This window comes from Stylophora pistillata, chromosome 5 (assembly GCF_964205215.1).
Source record: "Stylophora pistillata chromosome 5, jaStyPist1.2, whole genome shotgun sequence".
NCBI lineage: Eukaryota > Metazoa > Cnidaria > Anthozoa > Scleractinia > Pocilloporidae > Stylophora > Stylophora pistillata.
In genome coordinates this window covers 5,515,526-5,527,601 of record NC_142523.1, presented here as the reverse complement: position 1 = coordinate 5,527,601, position 12,076 = coordinate 5,515,526, and the positions used below count along the sequence as shown (strand labels likewise).

Below are 12,076 nucleotides of genomic sequence, written 5' to 3'. Positions count from 1 at the left end.
TATGGAGGGGTCCAACGAATGGGCACACTTACCCAAGATCGTGATCAGAAATAAAGGTGCACTGCACAGATTCCACCAGTGTTTTAACTACCGTATGGGGAGATATCTGACCACTCTGAAACATCTGCCTTTGAACTTGACCTGGTAGAAGCAAGTTTAAAAAGCATTATAAACAAGACTGTATGAAAAGGAGAATTATTACCTGAATACTAAAAGTCAGAGAATAACAGAGAAGGGCACACTTACCAAGGGTCAACAACAGTTGCGCTTCAACAGGTTTCCGCTGACAAGCAGCGGTTCTCGCCAGCTCAAGCCCTAGTTCCAGTTCTCTGACTGCAATCTGCCAATCGGCAGGAATTACGTTTGAGTCCCGATTATGTTCAGATCGGTGAGTTTGTTTGATTAGAGTTCGACCGATGCGAAGTTTAAGGTCAATAAGAGGGAGAAGCTGTTGAAAGTAGATGTTAGGTAGAGGTCTTAGAGGAGATGTCTCCACGAGATTTACATCGCTTCCCAACTGGGTTAGCTATTAAGGACCAAAAAAAAGAGAAAAACGTCAATAAAAATGTCTATAAAAATTTTGTTGTTAAACAAAATGATATCACTTGCGATGAAATGAATATGAATATAGTTTATATCTGACCACTTGCAGCCCAGAGGCTGAATTACGGGTGCAGTGTAAGGTTGAGAACAGACGTCAGCATATCAGGCGCCTCTGGCAGCCGCTTCAGTCTATCGATCTCACCTTCCCACCCATCCCACCCCAGGGGAGGACATCCATCACACAGTAATCTCGTGTGTGGGAAATGTCTTGTCAAATGTCTTGTCAAATGTCTTGTCTTCAATCTAAACTTCAACAAAACTGCGAGCACTTTTTACAGTTTCTTGACATTTCCCTTTATTCCATCCAAAATGGCTCTATGAATTTGCACTCTACGACGAAATCTAACCCTCGAGGTTTAGGAAAGAGAGCTTTACTCTTTAACTCCCACGAGTGATCGTGACAGAATTCCTCCTTAGAATATCATTATAATCACAAGTAAACAAGTGATGAGTATAGAGAAAAAAATATCAATAAGGGGATTATTAGTTGATCAAATACGAAATTCTCCAAGCTCACATCATAATAATTAAACGGTAGACAGTAAAGATAACTACTAATGAGTTCTTGGGAGTGAAAAGGTAAACAGATCCTGAACAAGAACGGAAAATAGTTGCGATACGTGCAAGTAATCAAGCCGCGCTTGTGACGGACTGGCGCCCAATCCACTAGTGGGGTGGGATAGGGTAGGAGAAGAAAAAGGAAGGAAGGGAGGGTGGGGCACGATATATCAGCCTTTTAGAGGGGCTCCCACGTGCACGAAGCGCGCGTGGGGCAGAGCCCCATACCCATGGAATATGGTCAACCTCTTTTCGTTTGGTTGTCACATGACTGACCGAGCGTACGTACGTACGTACGTGCCTTCAGATTGCACGGGTAGGGTAGGAGAGACTATCAAAACGAAGGGACGGGTGTCTCAGGCGAGTCTTGGCAAATGCACATCTTTTATGTTATCATTAATATTACGAACTTCGGAGCTCCGCTTTTAGGCTTGGCTAAATCTATCTATTAACTCGCTTCCTGAATCACCCCTCATTACCTGATCAAGTAGATAATTCATTGCTCGCGTGTACGCTGATAGAGGGTCGTTAAGATACGACAAGGTGGAAGATAAGTGACCAGAGGGTCTGATATCAGCGTGCTGAATGATCGCCAGTGATAATAACCGTTTTCCTGAGAAAGACAACACGGGACTCTGTTCCAGACTGAGGATGATTTTCTACAAAGAGAACACAAACAGCTTCTGAGCTTGTAAACATTTTTATTTTCACCAAAGAAAGCTTATCAGTGTAGTTATTCTCCTTGATTATGTTTAAACACGAACTATTCAACGTTTATGTAAAACTTCGTAAGTTTCACTCGTTCTACCTCTAAAGTTTCCAGCAGGTCTTGCCCCATTTTTCCTTGCTGTAAGTTCTGAACCACGCTCAACAACGAGAATTCAGCCATGAGCTCAATGTCACCAAATGCTTCTGCTTCGTCCAAACCTACGACGGACATAAAAAGAACAATTCTCAACGATGTTACCATAAATATCGCTTTTACAAAGAGTACTCAGTACTTGTAAAAGCCAGTTACACAGAAAATAATATATGGGCGCGCGTAGATGTGGAATTTCTCTTCGAGTTGAACACATGAAGAGAAATTCAATATCTTCAAGAAACCGTATATTATTTTGTTTATTTTATAAACACCACAAACTTTTACTGAAAAGAAATTCGACAAATGACATAGGATTGGGAATGGTAGACGTTTGGTCATTCAACCTGACAGAATATCGCGGGAAAGGCGAGTGACGTTTAACCAGCTGATTGGCGGGCGATGTAAGACAAGCGTAAAAGTCGTCGTCTAACTACAACTAACACTGCAGTTAATATAATAACTTCTTCACAACCGAGCAAGAAAGCCGTACTGGGGAGTATAAGCCCGACGTCGTGACCTTTCGGACCAAGCGGAGCGAGATCCATACAAAAACGACCGAGGGTCGTTATTCCTCAGGGCGGCCCTCATGCTCGGTTAAGAAGAAGTTATTATATTAACTGCGGTGTTAAGATAAGATAAGAACTTTATTTCCGTGTCAAAATCTCTAGGGGACACCTAATTACCTAGTACTAAAATTAGAAATTGGAAAAGCGATGATCAATTATAGAAACAGTTCCAGTACACTTACTAGATTTGTGCAAAACTGCAAAAAGTGGATGTGTACTTAAGAGAACTTAACTTAACACTCAACTCACACAACCTCAAAAAAAAAACCCGAAACCCACGTCACCTTGTTGACAATGATGTAAACATGATCCAATAGAGCTGGTCACACTTCTTGTCGAGCCGCCTAACTTTCCCATTCCACCGTCCTCCTCTGCGAGTCCATGGGCCAGGGCCAGTCTGCAGGTGAGCCACAGCCTAGCGTCCAGTCTTGAACGCGCTTGATTGTGAAGATAGTGGTCCCCACCCCACCCTGACGCGGTACTTTGCGCGGATCGAACCTGGCTAGACATGAGCGAATGAGCACTGCAAGGAAATGGAAACACTTCAACTCATTGAGGTCATCATTATGTAACCTCTCCCTTGAGCGTCAATATATCATACGGCAAGTAGGTGATAAGAAAAAAAAAATGTTTAAACAAGAGGGTGTTCTCTTAATTTAACCCTTAAACCCTAGGGATGACTTACGCCTAATTTCTGATACAATGATACCGCAGTTCAAAATATATGAACTTCATATATTTCATTGTATCTGATTTATCACTTTCACGGGTTTATTACTAATCAACTTAACGGTCTGCTCCCAGTTGGCTTGTTAGCTCAATTGGTAGAGCGCTGCACTAGTATCGCAGAGGTCAGTGGTTCGAATCCCGTACAGGCCTGATTTTTTTTTTTTCAGGTCTGATTTTCGCTATTGCTTAAATAGCGCTATCTACTGCGAGGATCGTGCATCATATGTTCCTAATTTCTGCTTACAATATCACCCCTGAATCACTCACTGAGATCACAAGAATAAAGGAAATGAGGGACTTGTTTCTACAAAGTCTCAGTTGTTATTGGTGTTTACATTCAAGATCGAGATAGAAATCGTTTTCAAAATATGAAAACCGTTGTATCTGTAACATAATTTCTGTGCCGTGAGAAACAAAACAAAATGTACTGGTTTTTCAATAAACCAAGACCAACTCGTCTATTCTTTTGATCCAGCTCTACAATAACAAAGCGATCTTCGCATAGTGAACGCTTCTTGAGCAGTAGCGAAATGAGGCTTAAAAAAAATCCAGGCCTCTACTGCTCAAGTGGTGTTAAATACCGCGAAGATCGCTTTGATATTCATTTCTTAACCCGCAGTTCACATCAGTTCTATGATTTTCATTTTTTCACAGTCATTTACGATAAGGCTTCAAGACCGCAATTTACCCCAGCATTAAAGAAACAGGGCCCTGATCGTAGAAAGTACAGAGCTAACTTCTGCGTCATCAATTGTTTTCAGCGTACCGTTTCTCCAAGTCCAGCTCATTCAAAATTGCAGCATCTTCCAATGCTCTCATGCATGCAAACACAATGTTACCACTTGTAAGTGCATGATGCCGCTGACTGGCTATTTCCGCCAGTTCTAGTCGAGAGAGGCAAACCTGTTCCAGATCCACAGAAGACATACTTAAAGCTGTCAAAGAAAAGAAAAAGTATTTTGAGATGTATTCTGAATCTGAAATGAGGGGTAGGGGGTAGGGGGGGAACGAGGCACCCGTTACGGGAATAAACCAAAAGAAAGCATGGTGGTCGAGAATAGAGAACACTTAGACAAAGTGCACACAACAAAATTTAAGCACTGACTTCGCTGAAATTTTTCAAGTTGTAGAAACTGCATTGGACCACCATTACCCCTACACTATCAGAAGTGACCAATGAGTATTTTCTCCTTACAATGTCAATATAGTGTCGAGTAGAGACGTATTGAGAAGATAGATAAACATCGGGCAAAGAAAATTGTTTGATGTAATACTAAATTCCCTATAATTATTAGAAATGCCTCTTGGTTAGCTCAACGGATAGAGCGCTGGACTGTTGTACGGGAGGTCGAGGGTTCGAGTCCCGGCCGGACCAACACTCAAGGTCTTAAAATAATTGAGAAGAATATGCTACCTTTCTATAACATCAAGAAATGGTTAGATATTCTAGTCTTCTCGGATAGGGACGAATAAATGGAGGTCCCGTCTCCTGCAGGGTTAGGGGTAGGAGACGTTAATTTCCCACGCACGAGATGACTGTGTGATGGATTCCTCCCCTGGGGTGGGATGGGTGGGTTTGTTGGAGCTTAAACCTCATAGGGGACCTATGTCCTACTGTTTCTGCTCCAGTACTTTGTACAAATCCTTAGATACTCAGAAAATACAGTGAGGAGAAGCGGTACTTATATTTTGGTAGTACAGAGAATTAAAGAACGCTCCACGGTTTTTTGAAATTGTCGACTGATGTTTGAAATCGTTTTGGAACCAGGTGATGTCAGTAAATAGAAAATTAACACTAAAAACTCGTTAGTTACTTACGCTCATCTTCCAAACTTCCTTGATAGGGAGCATCCGACGGAGAGTCACACAAATTTGTCAAAATTAATTCTGCTGTGGTCAACAGGAAACCCTGTAAAACATCTGTAAAAATTAGCAAATTGGAAGAAACTGATATTTATTTACTGGAACAAGAAACCCGCTAGTTATTTCTTATCGTGCAATATGTTTGAATTGCAATAAACCGGCGAGTAGGAATGCATTTTATTCACCTTAATCAGTTCAGGGGTAATGGTCGCGGGATCAATCAGCCTTCGTTCTTGAGCGATTTGACTGCTCTTAAAACTTGTAACTTCCTCTGGAAAAATGAAAGAAGAGTCTCAAGTCTAGTAAATGCCTAAATTTACATAGAACTGAACATTTCATCTATGCGCTGCACGATTTTGAAGGAGGGAATTGGGTATTTTCATGCCAAATAGAGACATCAAACCAACTAACTGGATTACTCAAGGGCTGACAAACTTGTTATAGGGTGGCTGGAGCACAGGAAGTGATAGGCAAATTGTCTTTTTCATAGAGGTGTAATTCCAGCCAGTGTGATGTCTCTCCGGTTTTAAGCCCATTATCAAGGACTATCTCTTTTCTTTTCTGTCTTACCGCTGGATTTTTTCCTGGAGGTTTTCTTTCCATTTTGAGACTGGGATGGTGGAGAGGGGACTGGTAACTCGGACAACAACGCAGCTTCCTCTTCCTCCTTAGACTCCAGGTAACGGGCGAGTCTGCAAGAATCAAATTTTATCCGGTCATGGCTAAAAATTATCACGGGAAACCGCAAAGGAAGTACAACGTATGATAACGCTATCTAATACCCCTATCTTAGAATAGGCGCTGAAATTTCTTAAAACTTCAGACATTCAAATTATTGTACTCCATGGTTCAGACACCAGCTACAAGTGGTATATAGGTACATACTCTTGGTGGCAGTCTGATGGTATGGCATAAACTGTTGCCGCGATAGCGATCATCAAGTGCGCATGGGCGATCGTGAGCTGTCCAGTAAGTTGTGGACCGTAAAGTACTGACAGTGACGGTTGGAGACGGTGATCCAACAAGTAGTTCAAAACCTGGAAATGCAATTAAAAATATGTTTAGGTCGGGAAACAAATTGAATGCGGCAATTGGCAGGTCAGTCAATCAGTAAGTCAGTCTAGAAGTCAGTCCGTCCGTCAGTCAGTCAGTCAGTCAGTCAGTCAGTCAGTCAGTCAATCAGTCAGTCTGTCAGTCAGTCAGTCAGTCAGTCAGTCAGTCAGTCAGTCTGTAGTCAGTCAGTCAATCAATCAGTTGAGCAATAATTCAGTTGATCAGTCGCGCTGAACGTCAGTCTGATGTCAGCCTATCCACTCAGCCAGCCAGCCAGTCAATCAGTCAATCAGTCAATCAGTCGGTCAATTGGGTTATAGGTGCTCAGCGTAGATGTCAAAAAATAAATCATTAACAGTAGATATTATTCCTCCTTTCTTTAGCACAGAGGACAATCGTGGGACTCTCATATGATGCGTCATCAGAATGATAAACTTGGGAAAAAGAACTTCCTAAAGCTAAAGCTAACCTCTTTTGTGTCAACAGATTTGGCAACATTCATTGCGAGGGTTCTAATCCAGCGAAAGAAACAACCAAAACAAACAAAACAAAAAAAAAAACCAACGAACTTAAGTTAAGGAAGAAGTTACTATAACATGATTTCTTTCCATTAAAGTTACTGCTGGCCAGTCACATACATGTAACAGGGGCGGATCCAGGAATTTTTGATTGGGGGGGGGGGGGGTGTCTAAACTTTGTGTTCAGAAAGGACTGTTGGACCGAGGCAAACTACTTCTCCCCCACACCCCCTCCCACCAGTCGCGGTTGCACGTTATATTCCTTGGCCGCTTACTGTTTACTTGGATTCATTAAAAAAAATCAGCCAGTTAAAAAGTGATATACGATCCTGTCGATGTAACAATTTCAGTCTCAAATTTGTAAGCGTCAGGTCTGATGGGGGGGGGGGGTCCGGACCCCCCGGACCCTCACCCTGGATCCGCCACTGTGTAAGAAGCACCTTCAAGCTCATGTGACACAAAATGATACCTTACAATGATATAGTTGATTACTGCAAAGGAATTTTAAAAAAAGCCCTAACAAGTCACTTACTGCTAAGTTTTCCTCACTCATTAGAGACTCCCTGTTGTTAAATACAGGCGGAGGTGTCTGTGGAGAGTTAAAGGTTGCGCGTTATTATAATGCAATGCAAACAGCAAGAAGAAATGCAAAACAAAATGGCATCACAAGCGATCACTTGACCAAAGACGTAAATTAAAAAAAAAAAAAAAAAAAAAAAAAAAAAAAAACAAGTAAGAAAGTTTTATTGCAAACTAAAACGGCATACCGTTTCGTTTTCTACCGTTCTGAAGCCGCCATCAGAAACTTTAGGAAGCTTTTCTCCACGAAGTAAAGACGTCAAAACTTTTGCTGCTTCTGAGAACATTCCAAGATCGGTGAGGACACGGACCTGAATGCAAAGGTAAAAGTTATGGTTCAGAATCTCAAAACCTCAATAGAGGGGAACGTAGCAACCGCAGTGTGAAAACATTTTCACTTCATCACAGCTTTCAACTTAAGTAAGACTTCAAGCCCTGTTTCTATCTATGCCTTTCACATTTACGCGATTAAACGCCGTTTTCGAATGAACGCCGCAGAGAGAAGCAACATGATAAATAAACGCTGCCCTCGAATAAATCGTACCCAATCAGTAGGTAAACTGTTTTTTTTTTTTTAGTTTAGAACGAAAAATTTTACACTTCCATTAATCTACACTATCCTTCATTTCTTTGGTAAACAAATGACAAGTCATACAATTCCGATTCTATCTCGGTAAAAAAAAGTGATAAATTGAAGCTTTAAACAGCCCTTGTAGTTGACTTCTATGGACTTCTCACACGAGTCCCAAAAAACAGTTTCTCACCCTGAGAATTCTTGCATCAACAGATCGTTGCAAGTCACGAGCCACATGTGTGGAGAAGTACAAACAAAGTGTGATCAATGGTAGAACCTGAAAAAAATGAAAACAGAACCAAACAAAATTCAATTAAAACTGCGATACACTTCAAAGAAAGTAAAAGGATTTCTTTGAAAGCAAACGAGAATGACTCGAACGGCTACCAGAGATTATCCTGGTTTTCTTACAATAACTGTAAGCTGCAACGTGAAATAACTAAGAACGTAAGTACATCTTCAACATCTTCAACATCTTTAAGGTGGGTTGCTAATCCATGGCCAGTTACAACCCCAACCCCCCCCCCTCCCACTTCCTTCATTATCATATCGTCAATTTTTCCTTTTTTAGGGAAATCATCTTTCTGCAATAGCTCTCTTACCATTATAAGGTATCTTGCTCGAGTCAGTTCCTCCGTGATCCATCTAAGCGCGGCCAGAACAGACCGTCCATTACTTCTAAAAGCGTCGGACAAGAGATCAATTCCAGGTATCAGTTCGGCCACCTCGCACCCAGCCCCTACCTCGTATAAAGCATAATCTTTCTCAGCTGTAGGGTGGGGTAATGAAGAACAGAACAACGCCTGAAAGGGAACATGGGAACGTCTTGAAAATTGAAACAGAAGATTTAGACGGAAGATGTTATGTAGCTCCTTTTACCTTGAAAAGTGTCGCAGAAAGAAGGCAACATTCTAATCGGAGACCAAGGTTAGATGTGTGAATGTATCTGTCGAATAAAAGAAATGAATATCAGACATCACAAAAGTGACTATGGCTGTGTTCACACTTGGTACTCGAGCACAGTGCCAGACTACGATTCTTGATGAGCACTAAAAGTGAACACACCTTTTTTTCAAGTACCCGCACCAGAGTTCGGGCACCATGCTCGTGTGCGAATACAAAGACTTGACTAGTCACTGATATATCGGGTACCCAGTGACTAAACACAGCACCATTTTGTGCCGGCGCCATGGCACTAACGCTCGGGCACCAAGTGTGAACGCAGCCTATGAGAATGATGAGACGCTCTATCCATTGAGCTAGCCGCCTCCCGGTCAGCTCAATGGATAGAGCGCTGGACTGATGTGCGGGAGGTCGAGGGTTCGAGCCCCGGCCGGACCAACACTGAGGGTCTTAAAACAATTGAGAAGAATATGCTGCCTTTCTATAACATCAAGAAATGGTTTAGATATTCTAGTCTTCTCGGATAAGGACAAATAAATGGAGGTCCCGTCTCCTGCAGGGTTAGGGGTAGGAGACGTTAATTTCCCACGCACGAGATTACTGTGTGATGGATGTCCTCCCCTGGGGTGGGGTGGGTGGGTTGTTGTCTTGCGTTTCATACATGAGCCTCTGGCACGGGCAACATGGGTAACCATGCCCCACGTAAAGACATTAAACTTTGATTATTAGATATGACGAACGTATGAAAGAACCATAGCCCCTGAGAGTGACGGCACCAAATTTCACTCGATAGTTTTATTGCTGAACCAAACATTTTTGTCGTAAGGATATATAAAATGATCACAATCTAAAGAGGTTCTTGATTGTTAAACAAATTCTCCTTGTCAGTACCAGAGGAAAAGTATAGGGAACAGTATGGAGAATATGCATATTGATCTTAGGGTGTAAAGGGTTAAAGCTTGATAGGAGTTTGTCATCATCCTTATTGACTTACTGCGCAATATTAGAAGCCAAAACTCCTCCAAGGAGACAACCCCATAAACCGCATCTTTGAAGAAGAGCAGCACCGGGCTTGAGTAACGTATCAGATGATGATGTCAGGTCACGCCATGTTTTTAGAGAGTCCACCGTGTTGAGGATAGTGTCAAGGGATTCTGCCCACCACTTGTATGCAGCCCTGTGTTGAGTTCGAACAAGAAAAAAAGCAAGTTGAATTTTTGTGATAAAACAGTTTTCCATGATTGTCACGCATACATTATGCACTTTGGAGAAACTTGTGAGCACATTTTCGCGAATTTATTCATTCATCAATTTGATACACCAAGGACAATTGATTGGAGTCGTGCACTATGACTTATCATCACTACCATTTTTTGTTTATTTGTTTATTTCTGTCATTTATAGCCGACCCAAAACCATGATTTTAAGTCACTAGAGAGGTGTTCTTTCACCTCACTTGATGGATAAAAACTTTCTCAGAAAGTGCAACTGTTTCTATCAGAGTTGATTTCTGGATTTCTAGAAATTTTTATACTTCCTGGAATTGTACTGATTTTTTTCGCAGTGCTTTTTACCTATCACTTCAAGAGCAACGACTAACACTGAAATTATGATATCTATTATTATTATCATTATCATTATTAATATAATTATATTATCTTAACTATATTCATTATTATTATTAACATTAGTATTGTTGCTATCTATATGATTACAACCACAATTATTATTGTTACAACCTATGCACCATGCCATGAAAAAAGAAACATTCAAAATCTTTGAAACAATTATGTTGTAAAACACCGGTCAACATGCAACAAGTGGAAAGCATAGCTTACAACAGTGAATAAGCATGAAAATAATGACAGCTACGAGGAAAAACTCGTTAGTCACAGTCAGTACAAACCTGATATTCCCACTGTGAAACATGATGTTACCCAGTTCGTGCATGGCTTGAGCAGCCAGACTTTTCTGTTTACGGAACTGCAACATTTCTATGAAGAAAGACAAACATTAAGCAATCGAACTGAGCTCCCGCTCCAGGCAGCTCTAGCTTCAAAGGCTGTCGATAAAACCCTGTAGCATAACCTCATAAGTCAAAGCCGCTGGGTAGTGACCTTGATATGTTGTTGTTTATCATGCTTTTATCATTTGGCGATCAGTACAACCCTTTAATCCTCGCGTCATACAGTGGAACCTCCGTTTAACGAAGTGCCAAGGGACTGGGTAAATTGTTTCTTTATATCGAGGTTCTGTGGCATACATTTTACTGTAACTTTAGCCGGGCTGAAACTAAAGTATCGTGTTATACCGAGGACTTAGTTGTATAGAGGTTCGTTAAATCGAGGTTCCATTATATAACGAAGTCCTCGGTACAACGAACGATAATTCAGTTTCAACCCGGCTAAAAGTTACAGTAAAATGCATGCCACAGAACCTCGATATAACGAACCAATTTACCAAGCCCCTTGGCACTTCGTTAAGTCGAGGTTCCGCTGTATACTATCGTCTCCGTTCCCTTAGCATTTCACCTGGTACTGGCAGCGAGAATTTGTTTGCCAATCAGCAGCTTGCTAAATTGGTGATCATTCCCTTTATTCTCATGACCTTTTCATTCGATTCAAGAGTAATAAGGTAAGGAGAAACTAGATATCAATCTTAGGTCTTGACGGGTTAATGAACATCAAAATGTACTATCATTTGAAAGCTACTGAAAAAACCTTTTTTTCTTATGTACAACTCTACCGATTGTCTTGTCGTAGGAAGCAATCACCACAGCCAGTTGCGAGGGTTGTAGCGTGAACGTTTGCACATCTTCCACGGCATCAAACGTTTCTTTCGTTAAATCCAGTGGAACATCTGTGGGAGGCTTCACTTGTCTCGGTTTGAACCCGACACGGGATGATCCACGCTGCACGCGGGTGCTTGACCTGCCTGGGAAGGGAACATTTCAAGACATGGAAGTTCATGTTGTTATCATTGCGGGAACAATAGGGAGCTTAAGATACAGACGTTTTCGGGGCGACGGCGACGTGGAGACCGATTAAGATTGGGGCGAGATTGACTGCGCATGCGGCCGCGCCGTCGCCCTCACGTCGGCGACGTGAGATCAGTGAGTTTGCCGTCGTGGTGAAAACGCGACTTGATCTTGTTTGTTTTATTTAATATACCGTCAATTTTGTCACTTGTATCAAAGTGATTGCATTATACATTTCGCACAAATCATCACACGATGTCTCGGCCAACTCAAGAGACCTTTTGTTTTCTC

General features: G+C 41.6%; 1 protein-coding gene across 2 annotated transcripts in view; it reads right to left on the bottom strand.

Annotated features, from left to right (window-relative positions):
• LOC111342589 (cilia- and flagella-associated protein 54) overlaps positions 1–12,076 on the bottom strand; it is a 46,276-nt gene that overhangs the window by 2,753 nt on the left and 31,447 nt on the right. For both annotated transcript variants that reach the window (XM_088760140.1, XM_088760141.1), the window contains exons 38-55: positions 11,554–11,742; positions 10,715–10,802; positions 9,803–9,985; positions 8,785–8,851; positions 8,508–8,708; positions 8,096–8,182; positions 7,520–7,642; positions 7,285–7,341; positions 6,067–6,218; positions 5,752–5,873; positions 5,367–5,452; positions 5,137–5,227; positions 4,085–4,253; positions 2,874–3,112; positions 1,970–2,088; positions 1,641–1,820; positions 247–526; positions 33–141 (exon numbers count right to left, since the gene is read on the bottom strand). In XM_088760140.1, the coding sequence (XP_088616266.1) occupies positions 33–141; positions 247–526; positions 1,641–1,820; positions 1,970–2,088; positions 2,874–3,112; positions 4,085–4,253; positions 5,137–5,227; positions 5,367–5,452; positions 5,752–5,873; positions 6,067–6,218; positions 7,285–7,341; positions 7,520–7,642; positions 8,096–8,182; positions 8,508–8,708; positions 8,785–8,851; positions 9,803–9,985; positions 10,715–10,802; positions 11,554–11,742 (2,542 nt within the window). The remainder of the gene's footprint in view (positions 1–32; positions 142–246; positions 527–1,640; positions 1,821–1,969; positions 2,089–2,873; positions 3,113–4,084; positions 4,254–5,136; positions 5,228–5,366; positions 5,453–5,751; positions 5,874–6,066; positions 6,219–7,284; positions 7,342–7,519; positions 7,643–8,095; positions 8,183–8,507; positions 8,709–8,784; positions 8,852–9,802; positions 9,986–10,714; positions 10,803–11,553; positions 11,743–12,076) is intronic.